Source organism: Culex quinquefasciatus, chromosome 3, assembly GCF_015732765.1.
Source record: "Culex quinquefasciatus strain JHB chromosome 3, VPISU_Cqui_1.0_pri_paternal, whole genome shotgun sequence".
NCBI classification, from domain to species: domain Eukaryota; kingdom Metazoa; phylum Arthropoda; class Insecta; order Diptera; family Culicidae; genus Culex; species Culex quinquefasciatus.
The window spans coordinates 60,959,844-60,982,769 of NC_051863.1; the positions used below are offsets into that span (position 1 = coordinate 60,959,844).

Sequence of the window (22,926 nt, forward strand, 5' to 3'; positions counted from 1 at the left end):
AAACATATTTTTTCTCTAACACTCAACCTTGAATTAGGTAGAATAACGTATCTTTAAAAGATCTGTACTTCGAAATAAACAAGCAATCAGGCCTAACAAACATTACTTTTAGTAACATCTTTTAATTTAAATTTAATTAATTGTTTATAATGATAAACCCCAAATGAAACCGATTTGGAAACCAGATATTCTCTAAAGGCGTATCCATACGGGAGAGTGGGGAGACTTGTATCGCACATAGCTCTCTCTCTAAATTTTTCACAAATCTATGAACTTTTTGTATAGGTTGAAAGCTTAAACAATCCACCATGCTTGGTTGAAAAGGGAATTTGATTTGAGTTTTTTTTTTTTTTCAATCATTCCGAACGCTGTAAAAACACATTTTAAAACAGCATTTTCTCAACACATTTTCCAAAAAACTTAAGAGGCAGTATTTGTAAATATTGCTCGGTTTGTTCTAGAGGTCGTATCGAGGTGCTTCGATTTGGATGAAACTTTCAGCGTTTGTTTGTCTGTACATGAGATGAACTCATGCCAAATATGAGCCCTCTACGACAAAGGGAAGTGGAGTAAAACGGGCTTTAAAGTTTGAGGTCGAAAAAACATAAAAAATCTTAAAATTGCTCGCATTTCCGTAAAACTTCATCAATTCCAACTCTCTTAGATGCATTCGAAAGGTCTTTTGAAGCACTTCAAAATGTGCCAAAGACATCCAGGATTGGTTTGACTTTTCTCTTTGCTTTTACAAATTACTGTCAAAAATGGATTTTTTTAAAACCTTAATATCTTTTTGCAACAGCCTCAGGTCAAAAGATAGGAAAGATAGGAAATTTCATGGAATATAAGCCTATGGTATTAACTTTTTGGCCAATCGCAGTTTTTCTCATAGTTTCTCAATTTTTCTAGAACAAACATTTTACAACGTTAGTTTTTGCCCTGTAGGCCAAGAAGACGCCACTTTTTGGTCTCAATTTTGTCATATTCGGAATCCTCGGACAATTTCTCGTAAGTTAGAAGTATTGGAGTTGTAATGTTGATTTAAAAGCTAATTAAATAAAACATTTTTGAGAAAAGAAATAGATATTACACACTAAAAAATTTGGAATTTTACATTTGACGTAATCCTTTATCAAACCGATTATCAAATCATGTAAACGTCTTTTCAATGTAAGATTAGGTTTATTTTGATGTAAATCGATAAAATTCCCATTCGTGGTCCTTTACATCTTGCGTACCCTAAAATTACATAAAAAATAACCTAACTTCACGCCTAATTAGATGCACATGTCTGGAGCATCAAATTTGATGTAATGTTACATCTAATAAAACCTAATATCACGCTCCTTAGCCACAACACGTTTGTCAGAATCAGGGGGTAGCGAAGAAGCCGCCATCTTGGAAGTTCAGATAACAAACACTGTGAATCAATATTATTCATATTACTTTGGTAACACGAAGTGTGTTATCCTGGTTAAACTCAAAAGTCCCATGCAAATGTGTAAAACCAAACTGAAAAATTTGTAATGCCGATTCACAGTGTACGGGCGCACTGTTTGATCGATCAAAAGAAAAAAAGCAAAAAAAGGTAAACAGAAAAATCACTTCTTTCGATATGAATTTTCAGCCAACATTGGGATGGAATCTCCAAGGATATGATAGAATTTGGCATCAGCAACACAATTCACGTGTTTTTTCAGGTATTTATCGTTTGAATTGCCGGAAATTTGAAAATAAAAAACCCAAACAATGATTTGTTATGGGCTACCAATTGACAGCTAGTGCTTTTGTTGTGGGCTCTCATTTGACAACCGTGCTAATGTAGACTGTTGTCAGTTTGCTTTGGATGGAATAGGGTTGCCATCCCCCCGGTCAGAATGGTGAAACGTCAAAACGTCAGCAAGGGTTCACGTCGCAGCGGGAATCAATTTTTCGTTCAGGTTTTTGCAATTGTGTCGTTTACTGACCGGAACCTACCACAGCTTAAGATAAAAACAAGCAAATCGCTCATAGAGGTGAGTTTAATCGATCTTTAGGTGATATGGAACAGATTGCTAATATATTTGATCGATTTCTCTTCGCTTTTTAGATCGCGGACATGGAACGTGAGGGAAAATTTCGGGTCAGGCCAAGTTCAAGCCGCTGTTCCGATGAAGCTGGCTGGATACTTTCTAAAAACGATTCGAAGATGTTCCCGAAGTGAACCGAAACTGTCACCTGCTGGAGGGTTTTCCAACATGCTTCAAATGGCTAGTGGAACAAAAACAAAAGTAGTGATTGAAAGAGAGCAATTGTGGTGATTATTCGCAGTTGAAAACAAAAGGATAGACAAGTTTGTGTCATGAGTAAACATTTTTGTAATTTACTAAGATTCGCTGAGTGATAAGTGTATTTTTTGTAAGTTACAACAATTTCACATAACACCTTTACGTTTGGGTTCAAAATATATCACGTTTAGTATAAAAATATTCAAAAACTTGAACTTTGTTTACTACACAAACTGTCAAAAATAAATCAAATTGTCTTGCTGAAAAAATTTCAAACTGACAAAAAACATCGAAAATAAGTTGCAACAAATTTTGTAATAATCATTAAATTTATTGGATAGATAGACCTCAATGTTTACAGTTTCTCTACAAATTTCTTAAAGTTTTGATCCTTAAATAATATCGTTGAACAAATTTGTTTTTTAAATGCCTTAAATCTGGGAGATATATTGCGCAATTCTCACTAACTTGGACTTCGCACTAAATTATTGCTATCGATCGCACTATTGCGACTTGTCAAACTGGCTTGAGAAATTTTGATTTTCTCAAAAAATGATCAAAGCGAGCCGATGTTGCTCACCTGTCAATCGCAATTTTAAAGTGCGAATGTCCAGTTTGGTGGAAACTGCGACTGGAAATGTAAATAAACAACTGCTGGTTGCCTAGTTTTTAGAAATTTTGTTGTCAAAAGTGCGAGAGAAAAGTGCGGGCCAAATCCAAGTTACAGTGCAAGGATCAATAATTGAAATAATTTTATTTATTTTCCAAATATTAGAATTGTCTCATGATCACACAATGTCCATGTACGTCTTCTCAAATAAATTAAAAAAAGCTTTAAAAAATAGTTACTTTGAAAATTGTTTATTTCAAAACCAGGGTATCTTTGATGTGTTACTGTCTTTGAAATTTCAGCCAAAAAGTATGCAAATTTATTTGATATATCAAATCGATCGAAAGAAAGTAGCCTTCATCTTTTAATATTTCATTAAAAAAAGTAAAAATAAAAATTAGTTAATTATGTTAAGAAAAATGAGTGTAAATTTAAAGAAGTCAAATGAAAAGTTCAAATTTTTTAAACAACAAAATTCAAATTTACTTTGAAAATTGGTGTGCTGAAAGTGCGTTGAAATCTGAAGATATTTTTAATTTTTGTTTCATTAACGCTGAAAACATTTAACTTTGAACAACGAACACTTATCTACCAAGCTTAGTATAGTTCCATACCATTCTGTTTGTATATATATAATTCGTATTTATCAATTGCAAAATGCAAAACACCCCGAACATAAATGTCACCCCGGTTTACAGTATTCGCGCAGGTATGAACTGAAAAGTGAGTGATGTGATTAATTCATTTTTTTAAATTTTTAAAATACAGATAAGGTGTAGGAGTCGGAGTCGGAGTCGGAGTCAACAATTTGTGGAAAGCTGGAGTGGAGGTCGGAGTCGGCTAGAGTTGGTAGGCCGGAGTCGAGGTCGGAGCCGGAGTCAACAATTTGTGGAAAGCCGGAGCTGGAGTCGGAGTCGGAGTCGGCTTAACTCAGAAAGCCGGAGTCGGAGTCGGAATCGGAGTTGCTTGAAATATGACCCGACTCCGCAGTCCTGCTTTTCAGGAATATGTGTGTAAGTCAAAACGATTTGTTTTTTCTTTGAATTCTACGGTGAGTTTGAATCACCTTCTAAAAAAGTGATATTTTTACTTAACTTACTTTGAGACATTTTGTAATCTTTTCAAAATATTGTCCAGCATGTCCGGATCCATCACCCGACCCATCGTTGGTTAGATAATCGAGAGATAATAGATAATCGAGAGACCTTTCCAACGAGTCCACAACGTTGAAGATTTGGCAACCCTATCTCGAGTTATGACCGCTTAAGTAATATTTATGTACTTTTTTGCAGCCGGATCTCAATTAAATGTATGCAAACGATGTCAGGACCCATCACCCGACCCATCGTTGGTTAGGTAATTGAGAGACCTTTCCAACGAGTCCAAAACATTGAAGATCTGGCAACCCTATTTCGAGGTATGACCACTTAAGTGATATTTATGTACTTTTTGAAGCCGGATCTCAATTAAATCTATGCAAACGATGTCCGGATCCATCATCCGACCCATCGTTGATTAGGTAATTGAAAACCCTTTTCAACGAGTCCACAACCTTGAAGATCTGGTTACCCTGTCTCGAGTTATGACCACTTAAATAATATCTATTTGCTTATTTTTCTGGATCTAAAAAAATAGCTAAAATATGTGTCCAAACCACTCATATTACTCATTTTTGGTAAAAAGTGAGGAAGGCATCAACCACATAGGTGGATTAAGATAGTTTTTCAGTTTAATAGCTTATTTTGAAAATATCAATTCAGAAATAATAAGAATTCAAGCATTAAGAATGTTTGATCATGAACAAATATATTTTTTCTAAAAATAAAAGCAAAATCCAAATAATACGTTTGATTAGCAACATTTATCGATGCACAACAACCAGAGCTTTTGCACCCAGATTTTTGTTACAGACATTTTAGTATCTTCAAAACTACGGGTACTATCGAAATATTTTTTTATTCATCCCCTAAAGTACTGTCCACAAAGTAATTTACAACAAAGTTTCACTATTTTTACAATCACATTGTTGCAGGATTGGGTCCGTAAGTTTGACAATTTAAGAATAAGAAGACAACAACTTCGCAGGAGCAATTTTATAATTTTTCAGGTTTTTTTGGACCTCAAACTTCAATGCCAGATTCACCCCACTTCCCTTCGTTGTAGAGGGTTCATATTTGGCATGAGTTCATCTCATGTATAGATAAACAAACGCTGAATATTTCATCCAAACTGGGGCACATTGATACGACCTCTTGAACAAACCGAGCAAAATCTACAAATACTGCCTCTTAATAACAAAATCAAAATGTTCGATTAGATTAGATTAGATGGTGTTGATTCAAAATCACTAAAAAATAGTATATTTCTGCAAAAATCAAAAATAAAAATGAAACTTTAGTTGTAAAAGTACTACTTAGTTTAGATAAGTTACTCTGCCATAAAATTTTCTTAATTCGGGGTAAAAAAACAACTAGCAATTGAAAACTTGATTAAAAGTTAACTTTTACACAAAAATTAACTAAATTCATTTTGCCCCGCATAGTTCGCACCTTTGCCCCGCTCTACTACATGTAAAAATGTGATTTTCGGCAAGTTGTAGGTTAGAATAGGGACAAACCACAATTTCCACACAAATAAAATCTTGTTTTTATGGAGCGTGGACAATCCAAATTAAAAAAAAACATCATCAGAGTTTGGGCTGAGATTGGATCATAAAAATTTATGTAAATTAGTATTAATCTGATTTTAGGAAGAATTGCATTGGAATTGGTCATTGCAGCTTTTTTAATTTATGGTGTACTTTTAGTTTTTTACTAAATTCAGTCAACTAAAAGATCGATAAAACATCTACTATAAATCTACTACATCTACTATCGTTTCCAATCAATTACAAATTACAATTTGAGAACCCCTGCCACTGCTCGATTTTTCACCCACTCTTCTCTCATAACTTTAGCCAAGACACTAGCCGTGGCACCAACCCCCAATTCATCGCATCACATAACCCACGATCAACACGATTCCGCGATCGTCTGTTTCACCCGCTCGCATTTCACCTACCTTATCGTGGCTCTCCTCCAGCTCGATGATCCGGAATTCGAGCAGTTCATTCTGCTCGCGCAACTCGTGGCTCTCGCGGAGCAGACTCTCCTCGCGCTGCTCCAGGTACTCGATCCGGTCGGCCAGCTTGACCCTCTCGCGCGCACTCTGCGTCGTCTAAAAGTGAGAGAGAGAGTGTGTTTAGTGTGGTTGATCGTGGAGAGATTCTTTCGTAAACACGTGTTGATCGATACCAACCTCCAGCAGTTCCCTCTCCAGAGTGTCGATCTGATCTTTGGCTTTGCCGTAATCGGCACTCAGCAGGTCGTACTTGGCCTGCATCCGGTCCAGCTCCAGCTTGATCTCCGCCAGTTGGCTTTGATCGCGCAGCGATTGCAGATGGAGTTGCTGCTGCTGCTGATCATGGCCGGGATGTGCGCGCCAAACTTCGGGCGAATTTGGACAGCTGGTGGGTTGCGGGCTGAGCGAGGCCGGTGCCGACGAAATGGCCGAATCGGCGTCCGAAACCGTCGACAGCTGTCGCATTGCGGTGGTCATGATTGTCGTTCTCGGGTGTACACTTGGTTCACTTAATCTAACACTAGCAGAAGCAGGTTGCGATTCGTCGTCGTTGTGAGCTTCCATTGTTCGTGATTCGTGTGGCTGGAAAAGACAAGTTTTTGTTAATTTTTTCAAACATCAAAACTTCAACATTTTGAGCAACAGTTCAACTGCTACATAAGCTTGCGGAGCGTAGCAATACTCAGGCTTATTGACAGCAGTGAACCGTTGGGTCCAAAATAGATCCAATGGAATTTTTTGAAAACAATCTATTAAATTCCTTTTTCAAACAGTTTTAAATAGTATTTTGTTCTTGTTTATCACATTAAAAGCTAGATATTCCGGCATAGAAACTATAGGTAGTGGATTGTAAGTTGAGAACATGATGGTTCTAATTTCTACTCACCTTCGACATACTGCTACTGTCATCGCCACACGTCGTCGTGTCTAATCCTAGTTCTACGTTGCTACCATTGCTACAGTAAACAATATTCGTTGTATTTGCCTGCCGTTCATCGACTCGACTGGCGCTGGTAGTCTTTGTTGTCGTCGTCACTTCCAGAGTGGAGCAATTTATCGCCGCCGCAGCAGCAGGAGAGCATTTGCAGCAGAAGGTCGCCGTAGTCGTCGTTGCAGATTTGCCCGTGGATCGTACGGCCGCTACCCGGTCAGTTTCAGCATTATGCTGTTCCAGCTCCTCTTCACAGACAGACGACTGGATGCTGCTGTGGCTAGTGCTCTTGCTGACTGTTCCGCTACATGGCTCGGGCTCACGCACTTTTCGCATCTGGAAAAATGAGAGGGGAAAGGGGGGAAATTAGTGAATATTGATCTTGGCTTGATGTCTTGTAATGGTATCTCGTCTTGGTATTTTATCTTGGTCTTTTGTCTTAGTCTATTGTTTTGGTCTCTTATCCAGAATTCTTGACTTTGATTTTTATCTTTAACTCTTGTCTTGTCGACCTCTTTTTGATCTTGTCTTATAGCTACTCCATGGATTTTGTGTGGTGTGATACACCCTGTTGCGGTGAATGCGAACGCACTCCATTGAATGTAGTCGAATAGGCCCCTCGTACGCTGGGCTCGACGCAGCCATGCGCTGACAGCGCATGGACGCAGCCACACAAACGGTTCGGTGACAGCTGGCAAAGCAGGTTCAGCTCTCGTCCTCTTTCCTCGGATGACGATCGGCCAGATCGGATGTCAGTCCGCACTGGTCATCCTCGGCAGACGATTTCCCTGACGGAATCTGGACCCACACAGATTTGTCCTAGTTTTAACAAGCTTTCTAAACTGATTCTGTTTCGTAAGACCAATCACCAACTGACACCATGTTTCAGTCCATTCACTTGCAATCACTGATTACGACAGTCCTCCTCACTTACATCACACGAAAAAAAAAATAAATGATTTCGTATACCTTTCAACTTTGCCATCCCTTCTCGTTGAACCCCGACAAAAAAGGGTAGCTTCTTCATCAGCTGTCATAAGTCTCAAGCTCTTCAGTTCGAAATGATCTGGTCGTAATTTCATTCCAATCCTCAACCAACCACATATCACAAAACGATTTGCCACCTGCAGCAATACTTCAATCAGCACACGCTTTGTAAAGAGCCGGGAAGTTCCAAAAGACAACCGCGCATGGTTACAAATTGGCACTCTTCGTGAAGATCTGACGGTGCCTTTCCAAATCCCCCCCTCCCCTGAAACAACAATGCAAATGTGATGCCGGCGTGATCTATGGATCAACCTGCTGGTGGTAATAATGCCCGCCGGGGCTGATACGTTCGATTTGAATGGTGCTGGTGACGGTAACGATCCGTGAAGTACCCCCCGAGGCCCAACAGGTCTGGTCTGGTCCGCTGAGTCGAGATAGAACGAGCTGGGGATTCACGCGGTGGATCACTTTCACTCGTGGAGCGTAACAGCAGCAGCTGTGTTGTGATGGGGCGATCAGCTGGAGATGGTGGTGGAGTTGTTGAATTGTTCTTGGACACAGTTGGAAATATTGTGAAAAAACTGTCATTGAAAAATGACAAATCATTTACTACAACTGTTTTTTTGAAAAGTGGTCTAAACGTCAATTTTTTTCAGAATCGATAGGGGAATCGATTCCCCAGACAATTTTACATAAAAGTCTCCATATTGACCATTGCCCTAAGTTTAATCCTTGGGAAGATACAGCGGTTTTAAAAATAAAAATGTTGAAAAAAAAGTTTTTTTGGTGGTTTTTGGCAATTTCTATATGTGTTTTCTGTCTCGTAAATATTTTTACAGGAAAGCTAGTCCCATTTCCCATATGTTTGTCTTTGACAGCATTTCAATTAAATGTATGGGCTTAGAGATATAAGTTTTATTACATTGCTCATAACTGTAAATAGAATATTTTTTTCAGTGTTGTAGAAACCTGGATAGTAAACAAGCTTACGTAAATAATAAGACAACACAGCAAAAAATCCGATGGTAAAATCGCATGCAAAAGCATGCACATCACCTTCGTCAAAAAAGACACTTAATATTGCACGCTGCATGTACAATTTTTGTAAAAACAAAAAAAAGTCGCAACCGACGGGGCTCAAACCCTGCACCTACAGTAAGGACTGGCGCCCTAGCCCGCTCGGCCATCAGACCGATGAAATATGGAACGGATAAACGTATATGTTAGCTTGACATTTCGGTCAAGTAGGTTTCCCGTACTGATGGGCTACATATTTCAGGGTGTTATATTACACAGAATTTCATTAAATAATGCAAGACTTATTTTACACCCAGGCCTTTTACACGCAGCTGGATTACTACATTATTTGCTGTGAAGTCAAATTGAAAAACTGTCAAAGGCAACTTATGGGAAATGGGACGAGCTTTCCGGTAAAAATATTTACGAGACACAAAAACCATGTCTGTCATATAGAAATTGCCAAAAACCACCAAAAAACCTAGTTTTTCAACATTTTTATTTTTAAAACCGCTGTATCTTCTCAAAGATTGGATATAGTACTATAATCAATATGGCGACTTTTATGTAAAATTCTCTGGAGAATCGATTTCCACTACCGGGTTTCAAAAATTTTGACGTTTAGACCACAATAAAAAAAAAGTTTTAGTAAGTGATTTTTGTATTTTTTTAGGAGAGACATACCATCCTGTATTTTTCGTCAGTCTTTTGGCTATTTCCTCAAAAATTTTGAACGAAAAAAATTCGTAACATCACTTTTAAATTTAAGTTTAAGACTTAAAAATCAAAAAAATCCAACAAGTTTGTCTATGACTTCTTTTTGATACGACGCAACGGTTTCGAGATACAGTAATTTTTAATTTACAAAATACAAAAATATTTAAAAACTTTACGCCCTTCTCAAATGTTATTTTCGAGTACTATTGGCTCCATTTACACAAAAATGGCTTATTTAGGCCTAGGATAACATGTCTACAAAGTTTTATTGAAATCAGAGAGGGTCGGGTACAAAAGTACTGGAAAAAATCCTGATTTGAGCTGGAATTGCTCTATAGTTATCACTGTTGTACCATTTTTAAGGTTGAATATTTAAATTCAAATATGGTATTTTACGAAAATTTTAGAATTTTTCGCTTGGAATTGTAATACAGTGAACATCTAAATAAAATTATGCATCGTTTGATACTCGTGAAACATATTAAAAATAAAAAAGTATTTAAAAATATGGAATTGTTTGAAAATTTGAGCATTTAGCACTCAAAATTCTGTAACCATAAGAATCCATTAAACTTCAGGGTGGTTGAACAACCCTATTACTTTATGAAATTATGATTTTTTAGTTTTTTTAATTACAGTATTTTTTTTTGAAAATTTCATTAAAAGCACTTAAAATTGTAAAACATTGAAAATCCTTACGATATTTTGTGAAATTTTTGAGTTGTAAGCTTTTAAATGCATTCCGCATCTTTTTAAAACTCTTTTGAACATTTAGCATTGAACATTTAAATGTGTGAAATATAAGGGCCAAACAATATTTTTAAACGAAAACCTTCAAATTTCAACAAAACAATATCCGTACAATTTTTTTTTTAAATAATCTTTTAAGTATGGATTTTTATTGGAAACATTGACAGTTGTACTGGTGTAGAAAACATTGTACAAACTTTTTTGTTTTGAAATATACAAATTTAGATTATAAATTTAATGTTAATCATTTATTTTTTTATTCGATTTTAATTTTGAAATGTATTAAAGATTTTTATGGTTCAAAACATCAGAGAGGGTTGCCAGTTCTTCAATCCTGATATGAACAGTGTTTTCAAAATGGTATTTTTCTAAACAGCAGCTCTTTGGCACTTTCTGCCACTGCTACAAAAATGCCCTTGGTAATTCGTGTTGGAATAGTGAATTTCCTATTATTTGTATTTGAAAAACAAATTTGAAGTGAGTTAAGAGTTAAACAAAAATATCACTGATTTAAAATCATTATCAAACTAAGAGAACAGTTAACAAAAACAACACTTAAATTTTCCTACTGTGTATATTGCTTACAGCAAGAGTGAAAAAACAATGCAAACCAAAAAACGACAATGATTACAAAGCTGAATGGCTCACTACAGAAGGAAACCAATCGCCGCATAAATCAATTTCCCTTTCGTTACAAGTCCATCCAGTCTAGCTGCAACAAAGATGTTGAGAATAATTGTTTGTTCCTAGCATTTCGGCTTTGGGCTTCGAAGAATTTTCAATTCATGTTTTTCTTTCGTTTTTTTTTCAAATTTCAAATTTCCTTCTACCACTATACAAAATCATTAGAAGTGCATATTAATATTTATGATAAATTTAAGTTTAGATTGTTTAACTAAAACTGAAAGAAAATTCTCAACTTTTAGCCACTCTTAAAAACTAAACCACAAGACCACAACCCTCGACTTGTGGCCAGGGTAATCGGTCGTTGTAATTTTGCTCTTATTTTCCTCCCCCCTCCCCAATCTCCTTAGACTTCCGTCAGCACAGATTGAACCTGCACTGGATTTGTGGTGCACTGCCTGCAAGGGAAAATTTAACATTTTTTTCGTTTTCGCTTTTTTTTACCACGATGTCGTCACGTTTGCGGGTAAACCTGACTAGGGATTCAAGCTGGGAAAAGGGTTTCTTACCTGACGAGTAGGGGAGATTGGGGATCAAGCTTTGCTTTCTTGATTAACGGTATGAGATTCTAGTATAAATCTTGGGACAAGACAGTGAGCAAGAGAGCAAATCTCTCTACCAAATGTCATGTTGCTGATACTCAGTTTACTCCTATTTGCTCTCTTACTTCTTTCTTGAACCAAGACTAAGACTCATGAAATAAACCAGTTCAATTATTCACTTATTTATTTAAAAATAATTAATACATTTTTAAACATATCCTTAAAACTCCAAGTTCCCCTATGCCTTCAAGTAATGGTTTGTTTTGTTTTGCTTAATTTCCCTTTGCCGTGCAAGTTGGCCATCGCCGGCAAGTGAAAGTCCGCCAATTTCGATCCGGGGTGTGTTCTGCCTGTCTCGCCGGAATCGTCGGCGAGTTCTCCCGCGGGGGCCCCCGCCATTTGCAGTGCAATTGTTCATCAACACGTGGTCGCTCGAGGAACGTGCGGCCAGGAGAAATTCATGTGTGGAACTTACGCAACTCCGTTGGTGGAAAGAATATCGGTTTCACGTTCGGTTGCCACAAGTTGATGGGTTTTTTTATAAGTCACCGGCACCGTTGGACGGTTGCAGGTTGGAAATGGCTCCGGAAACCGTTCGTGGGTGATCCCACGCACGCGAAAGGACCATTAAAAGCGCGCGCGTTGACGTTCGTGTCGTCGGGATATGCTCAATTAGTAGGACGTTTGAGAGGTATTAACTCGTCGTGGTTTATTAGGCTGAAAACGGAACTTTTGAAAACAAAAATCGATGACTAAGGCATGCACGAATGCGATTAGGTCGAGAAATAGGTGCACAGGTCACTGAACTTAAAAGAGTACACCCCAACGCCAAATATAAAGGCAACTTTGACAGAAGCTTTGAAGAATTTGAAGAATTTGAAGAATATGAAGAATTTGAAGAATTTGAAGAATTTGAAGAATTTGAAGAATTTGAAGAATTTGAAGAATTTGAAGAATTTGAAGAATTTGAAGAATTTGAAGAATTTGAAGAATTTGAAGAATTTGAAGAATTTGAAGAATTTGAAGAATTTGAAGAATTTGAAGAATTTGAAGAATTTGAAGAATTTGAAGAATTTGAAGAATTTGAAGAATTTGAAGAATTTGAAGAATTTGAAGAATTTGAAGAATTTGAAGAATTTGAAGAATTTGAAGAATTTGAAGAATTTGAAGAATTTGAAGAATTTGAAGAATTTGAAGAATTTGAAGAATTTGAAGAATTTGAAGATTTTGAAGGTTTGAGTTTGGGTTTGGGTTTGGGTTTGGGTTTGGGTTTGGGTTTGGGTTTGGGTTTGGGTTTGGGTTTGGGTTTGGGTTTGGGTTTGGGTTTGGGTTTGGGTTTGGGTTTGGGTTTGGGTTTGGGTTTGGGTTTGGGTTTGGGTTTGGGTTTGGGTTTGGGTTTGGGTTTGGGTTTGGATTTGGGTTTGGGTTTGGGTTTGGGTTTGGGTTTGGGTTTGGGTTTGGGTTTGGTTTGGGTTTGGGTTTGGGTTTGGGTTTGGGTTTGGGTTTGGGTTTGGGTTTGGGTTTGGGTTTGGGTTTGGGTTTGGGTTTGGGTTTGGGTTTGGGTTTGGGTTTGGGTTTGGGTTTGGATTTGGGTTTGGGTTTGGGTTTGGGTTTGGGTTTGGGTTTGGGTTTGGGTTTGGGTTTGGGTTTGGGTTTGGGTTTGGGTTTGGGTTTGGGTTTGGGTTTGGGTTTGGGTTTGGGTTTGATTTTGATTTTGATTTTAATTTTGATTTTGATTTTGATTTAGATTTTGATTTTGATTTTGATTTTGATTTTGATTTTGATTTTGATTTTGATTTTGATTTTGATTTTGATTTTGATTTTGATTTTGATTTTGATTTTGATTTTGATTTTGATTTTGATTTTGATTTTGATTTTGATTTTGATTTTGATTTTGATTTTGATTTTGATTTTGATTTTGATTTTGATTTTGATTTTGATTTTGATTTTGATTTTGATTTTGATTTTGATTTTGATTTTGATTTTGATTTTGATTTTATGATATTAGAATTTGAAAAATTTGAAGAATTTGAAAAATTTGAAAATTTTTTAGAATTTGATGAATTTGAATTTTTTAAGAATTTGAAGAATTTGATGAATTTGAATTTTTTAAGAATTTGAAGAATTTGAAGAATTTGAAGAATTTGAAGAATTCTAAGAATTTCAAGAATTTGAAGAATTTGAAGAATTTGAAGAATTTGAAGAATTTGAAGAATTTGAAGAATTTGAAGAATTTGAAGAATTTGAAGAATTTGAAGAATTTGAAGAATTTGAAGAATTTGAAGAATTTGAAGAATCTGAAGAATTTGAAGAATTTGAAGAATTTGAAGAATTTGAAGAATTTGAAGAATTTGAAGAATTTGAAGAATTTGAAGAATTTGAAAAATTTGAAGAATTTGAAGAATTTGAAGAATTTGAAGAATTTGAAGAATTTGAAGAATTTGAAGAATTTGCAGAATTTGAAGAATTTGAAGAATTTGAAGAATTTGAAGAATTTGAAGAATTTGAAGAATTTGAAGAATTTGAAGAATTTGAAAAATTTGAAGAATTTAAAGAATTTGAAGAATTTGAAGATTTTGAAGAATTTGAAGAGTTTGAAGAATTTGAAGAATTTGAAGAATTTGAAGAATTTGAAGAATTTGAATAATTTGAATAATTTGAAGAATTTGAAGAATTTGAAGAATTTGAAGAATTTGAAGAATTTGAAGAATTTGAAGAATTTGAAGAATTTGAAGAATTTGAAGAATTTGAAGAATTTGAAGAATTTGAAGAATTTAAAGAATTTGAAGAATTTGAAGAATTTGAAGAATTTGAAGAATTTGAAGAATTTGAAGAATTTGAAGAATTTGAAGAATTTGAAGAATTTGAAGAATTTGAAGAATTTGAAGAATTTGAAGAATTTGAAGAATTTGAAGAATTTGAAGAATTTGAAGAATTTGAAGAATTTGAAGAATTTGAAGAATTTGAAGAATTTGAAGAATTTGAAGAATTTGAAGAATTTGAAGAATTTGAAGAATTTGAAGATTTTGAAGAATTTGAAGAGTTTGAAGAATTTGAAGAGTTTGAAGAATTTGAAGAATTCGAAAAATTGGACAAATTTTAAGAATTTGAAAAATTTGACAAATTAAAGGATTTGAAAAAATAAAAAAAAATCAATTTTGATAATTTTTGAAAAGTTTGAAAAATTGAAAAATTGGCAAATTTGAATAATTTGAAGAATTTGAGAGTTTTTGAATATTTATAGTAAATAAAGTACCTATTGATCAAACTACGATAGAGTTTTAACAGATTTTGTTGTTTTTTATCAAACCACACTTCCGCAAATTTCTCAAAGCATTGTCAGTATGGAACCTTCAAAAATATCTCACCAACATTCCAGCAACAATCGAAACCAAATCGAAACTATTCCCGGCATTTCTCGGCCAGTTTAAGCAAGTATGAATGGACTCCACACACCCATTTCGGGCAGCAACACCCACCTCAATGAACGAAATTGTTGGAGGTGTTGCTCGTTTTTCACAATCCTAAACATAACTCGCTTCAATAGCAACTTTGTTGCAAGTTTAGCAGCCCGCGATTACGAGCTTAAGCTTTGAAGCTCTTTCTCCAGCAGTGTTTCCTAATCTGCGCCGGTTTAGATCGCGGGGAGGGCGTTGTTGTATCAATCTACTTCACACTTTTAAAAAGGGGTGGCTCAATTTCATTCACTCCTTTGGAAAAAAAAAAATGGCTGGCAGCGTAAAAGCCCGCCCAAGTTTAACGTGATTTAGTTGAATGAAAGGAAAACCTACGCGTAATAGGAACTGCCCGGGTTCAACTTTAACGGATTTGGTGCTTTTTTGCACTTTGGTATAGGCCGTCGCGATGGTTGGTAATAATTCATCCAAGTTCCACACTTCACTTAGTTGGGCCGGAGCCATTTCCGAGTCCCGCTCTTGGACTGTTGGACATAACTGTGTGACTTTGTATAACATTTCGAGCGGAACCATACGGGTTACAGTGGTAGAGGTAGGTATGTCGTGGATAGTTGAAGTTGGTGTAGCATTTGAAGAAAAGTGAGAGACATTGAACTTATGTACCACTTGTAAGGTGAGGGTAAGGTGTCAGTTATGGCACAGGTTGTAACGAAGATTTTGATTTTTTTTGAGGAAATTATTTTTAATAATAATATGAAAAACTTTTTATGATAATCATAAATAAATGTAATCAAATGCCTAATCACCCTAATCAAGCTCACAACGCGCAATATCCCAAGCGATTATGCGTTTTATTTGTGCTGTCACAGCAAACTCAGCAGTGGTCGTTACGAGGGACGCTGGGAGCAAGTTGAAGGGACAGGTGTCGTGACATGGCTTGGAGTAGAGCATTTCTACCGAGCTGGTGGTGGTGCACTGTTTATGTCAGTGGAATTGCTGCGGGGTCGTCGCCGGGGCCGGGTTTACTTCTCACATGACAGAGCCAGGGCATAACTTGAACTCGATGACATCGAGTGGCGAACCAGGTTTGAAACCAATTTTTAAGTTTGATTGAATAATATTGAGATCATAAAATTTCAAGTTATCGAAATTGACAAATTCAATGATTTTCGAATTCAAATTTAAAGATTTCGGAAAATCGGGTACCACCTGAATCCACCCCTGAATTGGTCCAATACCGCAATTGCGTAGGTTGATATGGAAAATAAATGTGGTCTGGATCCGCAGCCTTAAGGTTGACGGTACTTTAATCGTGAGGGGGTGCTAGCTGGGAGAAGAGACGTGAAGTAGATTGGCTCGCACTCGCGAAACAGGTTACATAATCCGGAATCCAGGGGAGACTGACCTGCGAGTCGGTTGCGTTGACGTTGCATCTGGGAACTGGATCTGTCTTCAATGGGACCGACCGGCGCAACTGCCGACGCAACTACCATGGCAAGCCGGGGCGGTGTGCGGGGAAGCTGGATTATTTGTCGGTGGATGCAAGGAAATGCTTTCGCTATCACTTGTTTGGATAACGATGGGAAGGATTGGAATTTGTGGGGTTATGAAATATGGACTTGATTGGTTTTCATATGGAGCAAGATTTTTTTGAAATTCCTAAACGTATATTTGAATGTTTATACTGTTGATTGAATGAGTTTTCTAATCGTAATTGTCTTATAAACCGATTCCTAAACTCGTTTCATAAAAAAAATCTGGTTTCTATTTTATTTTTGAAGTATGTCAGGGTGCACATCAAATATTTAATTTGGAACTATCATTTTTTCCGCATTTACATTTATCCCAAGTCTACAATTTTTAAAATTTATGTTTTTACCTGGCACAGATGTTGTTTTGAACAGTTTCGTGCTACGATAAAATTACATAGAATTAACATGTTTTATTTTGTTTTCACCTTTATCAATTAGTTATGCATGAGCTTTCTTTTTTTTTTCAAGAATAATGGTTGGTTATAGTTGGGATCATAAAAAAAAACCAACAGACTTATAAAACAATAAAATTTGTGAATATTAGTAGTTAAAAGCTTACTTTTAAAACATTTGAAAAGACACATAAAAAACTGAGAGGCCAAACTCATTATTTGTTCATAATCTTTTTTTTAAAAGACACTTCTGAAGAACTATTTTTTAAAGATTTATTTAAGATTGTATAGGCGTGGTCGGGAACAAAAAGGTTTTTTAACTTGTTTTGAAATTATGTATTAAAACATTGTATTAAAATGTTAAGTAAGAAGAAACATATCTTAATTATGGAACTTCAAGTGTCTGGATTTATCATTAGACCTAAGCATCAAACGAAAGTTTTTCTACAATCTGGATCCGGAATTTATCATATTTTTCAATGGATATATTGTTGTGGTTAACATTCAACATTTTCCCAAAGCTATGTTTTTTACAATATTGTTTTTTATACCTTTCGATAGAAATTATGTTTTATAATTGGAAACACAAAATTTTAACAAAACTACGTATTTTCGAAAGATCGGGAATTTTTGAAATATTTCAAAAGAAGTCATACTTTTTCTTGACAATACTCAAATGTTTCACAAAACTACGTATTTCTGAATAAAAAATATTCAAAATTTCAGTTATTGCAAGATGGATACCAAATGTTCGGAAACATTTTTTCAAAGCTATTTTTTTGCAAAACTATGTACAAAAATTCAGAAATTGGTATGACCCAATGTTACCCCCAGACCGAATGGTACCGCTGAAGACGTTACTTTCAAAAAGTAAGAGAAAATCACGATCAGTTGATGTTGCAAAAGAACTAAAATTTTCTGAACATAGGGTTTTTGAAATTTTGAGTACAGACATGCCTCGGTTTAGCACCACATATGGGAGTTGCAAAACCGAGGCACAGAGTTTATGGGATTCTGGCTCTATGGGAGACATTGGCTATAATCGTATGAAAAATCATGCAAACATGAAAATATCATAGTGTTATGGAATCGTGATGATGTCAGCTATCTATCAAAATTATAATTTTATGAAAATTATCACAAAAATACGTATTTTTCCTGTATAACTAAAATTTTTTACAAAACTACGTATTTTCGAAGAAAAAAAATCCAATGTGGGTATCAAACGATCAGGAATTTTTCATACATTTCGAATGAAACAACATTTTTTTTATATACTCAAAATTTTCACAAAACTACGTATTATCGAAAAAAAATATCAAAATTTCCGTTTTTTCAACATGGGTATTAAACGATCGGGATTTTTTCATACATTTCGAATGTAATAAAAACATTTTTTGTAAACACTCAAAATTTTCACAAAAATACGTATTTTCAAAAAATATAGTCAAAACTTCAGTTTTTACAATATGGGTATCAAACGATCTATATTTTTTCATACATTTCGAGAGTAATAACAATATTTTTTGAAAATAATCAAAATTTTCACAAGACTACGTATTTTTGAAAAAATACTCAGAATTTCAGTTTTAACAATATGGGTATCAAACGACCGGAATTTTTTTATACATTTGTAAGTAGTTTTGTGAAAATTTTGAGTATTTTCAAAAAATGTTGTTATTACATTCGAAATGCATGAAAGAATCCTGATCATTTGATACCCATATTGTAAAAACTGAAATTTTGAGTATGTTTTCGAGAAACATTGCATTTTCAAAATACATGAAAAATACGTATTTTTTGTGAAAATTTTCATGAAATTCTAATACTATACCTTTTGATGTTTGCATGATTTTTCATACGTTTAAAGCCAATGTCTCCCAAATAGCCTAAATCCCATAAGCTTTGTGCTTCAGTTAAACATTGGGCCGTGCTTAACCGAGGCAGCTGTACGAATCAAAACCAGGGCAGTGCAAAACCGAGGCGTGCAAAACCGGGGCATGACTGTACTTTCATAAAAAAAAATATTCGAAAAAAATATTCGAAATTAATGAAAAAATGCGGATTATTCCAAATCATTATTGCAACAAAAAACATAGTTTTACGATTTTTGTTTTCATATTTTCCAAAAATGTTTTATTTCTTTATTATTTCAAATTTCGAATATTTTAGAGCCCGCCGTGAGGAAATGGTTATTATTGGAAGCTAATTACTTTTTAGCACAAATTCCTACAAAATCCTAAAATTCCCATCCCATTTTAAGGGCTTAGAGGGAGGGGTTCCCGTGGTCAGAATGAGCTCAAATTTGGAATTTAACTCAGTTATGGGTCACTCTTTGGTTTCAGGGGGTAGCCCCGAGTTAGCCTGATTATTTATGAATTTGAAATCAACTTTTTGACCTTTTGACAATTTTTGAATTTCGGGAACACAGATCGGAAAACGAAAAAGTTAAAAAAAAATCATCAATTCATTTTTACTTAGCATATTTTTGGTAGCAGCATAACTGTAATGATGCATAAAATATGTTGTGAAATCTTTTGCATCGAAATTTAAAAAAAATCAGACTGAAAATTTCAAATTTTGTTTTTTTTTAATCCTTATACAAAGCTGAAAAAAGAGATGAAAAAAAAGTGAAAACTAAAAAAACAATGGAAATAAAGCACATCAACTAAAAACAGTTCAAAATGCATTTTCTTGTGTTGATAATCATTTTTAGATTAATTGAACGAGTTTAAAAATATTTTGACAATTGGTTGAACCATTGTCTTCTTAATAGACCTAATTAAAACCTACAACTTTGCCTAGAACATTAAATGTTAACGATTTTGAATTTTTGCTTTGTTTTTATCAAGGATCGTAATATTTTGATGTCATTAAGGTCGAAGATGATGTCATTCCCTCTTGAAGCAATGCCTGTCAATGATTATTCTGAATTCTGGGTCAAGAAAAAGTAAATTGAAATGAAAAAAATAATCAAGATCAGCCATGCCAGATAAACAGATAAATTTGTATTTTACAAATTTTTCGATCCCAAATGAAATGATTTAATTTAAAAATAACAACAATTTAATAATTGAATTATGCACGGCGTGTTTTCTAGAACAACCTTTTCAAGAAAAAATAGTCATCGCTACTTTCAAATGTGTCTTAAATGAAATTTTCTCAGCTATCCAATGCTTCTAAGAGCGAAATGTTTCATCGGGAAATTTCAGAGATATCTGTATATTAAGTTTTCTGTTTTAAATTCTTGGAAACTTAATACTAACAGTTCAGAAAACTTATCAAATGATATGTTTTATGTGTCATGTACTCATCAAAATGTGCAAAATAAGTTAAGAAACAACTTTGTAGAAGGTTGCAAACCGCTCAACATTTTGAAAATTTTGTTTGATCTGAGTTTTTGAATATATGGGATTTATTCAGAACTTAAAATCATAAAACCATATAAATTTATTTTTACAAGAATTATCAAAATATTACATATTTTTTATTTTGGTTTGGGTTATTTTTTGTGTACAAATATCACGTGTCTGCTCTGATTTAGCTTGCTCACCCAAAACTTTGGCTGGTTTGTGATTGTTAACGGTGTTATTGAAATTTAATGAAAAAAAATTATATTTTCTTAAGCCAACATTAACCAGGAGCAAAATACAAATATGTTTTAAAATCAAAAATATACCGTAAACCTTATATAGGATTTCAATTTATTTTTGGAATATTTTCCAACTGGTAAGGCTTGTCTTGAGATTATTATTTTTAAAACATGTACTGGGGTAGCCCAAATATGGTCCATATATCATTTTTGAAAAAAAAAGTTTTTTCAATATTGTTTTTAAAAATAGTTACGTTAAAAATTTTTATTTTGAATTCCGGGGTGACTTTGATAGTCATAGTTTTTCTTGTTAAAATCAGATTTAAGGTGTTCAAACTTTATTTTTACGTCAAATGAAACATTACTAAGGCTGCTAATTTAGTTTTCTAGGAAAAAATCAATGTTTATATTTAGTTAACTGAGTTTATAAGCTTTTTAACAAAATACATATAAATTTCAGGTAAAATTGTTCAAAAGTCAGAATTTTGCCTGAAATTCGTTAAAACTTGATATGTTTATAAAAATATCGATTAATATTGCATTTAAAACTGAATTAGAAGCAAAAATCAAAAGTTTTCACATTTTATATGAAATTTGTTCAACAGAAAATGCCTATGAAACAAGAGATTTTTATTTATTTATGTTTCAAAAACACATAACGTTTATTATTTACAAACTTATTCAACCTTCTCCTAGTGGAAAATTGTCCAAAAAATCCGAAAATGCATTCCGTTTTCCGATTCAAAATTATGTTCGTTGAGAAAAACATGACACTATGAGAAGATTTAAATAATGTTTTTCATCAACATTTTCTTTACTATAGTTAAATAACTTTTTAAACTTTTCAAAATTTTATGAAAAGTTTTTCTTAAGGTACTTTGAACACTTCTCTACCACGGTCAGTATGATTCAATACCATTCCGTACGTATTTGAGTTGTACTCTTCATTTTTCGGAAAAATCTCAAACCTATCAAAGTCACCCCGGCTATCAAAGTTACTACATATTACTGTTGCAAGCTTCAAAAGTCTTATTTTCATGGTTTTAAAATAAAGATGAAATTTTATTAAATGTTGAAAATGCACTTAAAAGTAGTAATAAAACTCGAGTCTTTCAACTCAGAATGCTGCAAACACCGTCACAAACTTTTTTTTGCTTGAACAAAAATTAAATATTATTTTAACAAAAAAAAAAAAAACAAACAGAAACTTCTTTTCCAAACTAAAAAAAATGGGATTTATAAGACTTGTATTATATTGCTAATTCTTTATTCATTTAATACAAAAAAACTAAAACAATCATTCATACTACTGAAAAGTATTTCTCCTTAAGCTTGCAACAGTAGTTTGCAGCTTAATTTCGAATATTAAACATGTTTTGAATCCATGCAACTGGTTGATGTTTGGTTAAGGAAATATGATAGTTATTCATAAAAATCTAGGGAATACCCTATCAATCACAAACCAGCCAAAGTTTCGGTTGAACAAGCTAAATCAGAGCAGACCGGCGTTATTTGTACACAACAGTTATGTAATATTCTATTTGTTCTTGTAAAAATCATATTTAATTACGGTTTTATGATTTTTAGTTCTGAATAAATCCCATATCTTCAAAAATCCGGTTAAAACTTCATTATTCTAATGTTTAGCGAATTGCAACCTTCTACAAAGTTGTTTCTTGTCTTATTTTGCACATTTTGATGAGTAAATGACATACGAAACACATCATTTGACAAGTTTCCTGGACTGTTATTTAAAAGTTTCCAATAAATGATCAAGGATTTTAAAACAAAAAGCTTAAAATAGAGATATCTCAGAAATTTCCCGATGAAACATTTCTCTCTAAGAAGCATTGGAAAGCTGAAAAAATTTCCTATAAGACACGTTTGAAAGTAGCGATGACTATTTTTTTCTACTTAAGGTTGCCCAAAAAACACGCCGTGCCTTAAAATAAGCTTATTGACAAAAATATGCAAACGTGTTCAACACTGACTACTGTGAATTCAATTCCCTCCACAAAGCATTTCAAAACATCTCAAATGCCAACAAATACCTGCTCCCACAAAACGTCAATCATTTCCTCACCATATTAGGTGTAGTACCAATTTGTTTCAACAAACTGCCAACAGGAGATTATGAGTGTCGCACCATTTATTGCAGCAGCTCTAACATTTAAACCATTTCATGTTGCGCGATAACACTTGCACTCCCCCATTCGACATAATCACCATCATCAAGCCTCATCACGCTGCAGCAGATGCTTCCATAATTGCTCGAACGTGATCCCACTATTAGTTCACTCTGAGCAATTCTCAGGCATATCGTTCCAGGGTTATCTCGTGAGCTGAGGGAGAACATTGATCGTTTTTATTAT

The 22,926-nt window shown here is 34.4% G+C and overlaps 1 protein-coding gene across 3 annotated transcripts in view; it reads right to left on the reverse strand.

Annotated features, from left to right (window-relative positions):
* LOC6044523 (nucleoprotein TPR) overlaps positions 1-22,926 on the reverse strand; it is a 279,855-nt gene that overhangs the window by 63,127 nt on the left and 193,802 nt on the right. For all 3 annotated transcript variants that reach the window (XM_038263021.1, XM_038263022.1, XM_038263020.1), the window contains exons 6-8: positions 6,881-7,261; positions 6,172-6,576; positions 5,935-6,090 (exon numbers count right to left, since the gene is read on the reverse strand). In XM_038263021.1, coding sequence (XP_038118949.1) covers positions 5,935-6,090; positions 6,172-6,576; positions 6,881-7,261 — 942 coding nt within the window. The remainder of the gene's footprint in view (positions 1-5,934; positions 6,091-6,171; positions 6,577-6,880; positions 7,262-22,926) is intronic.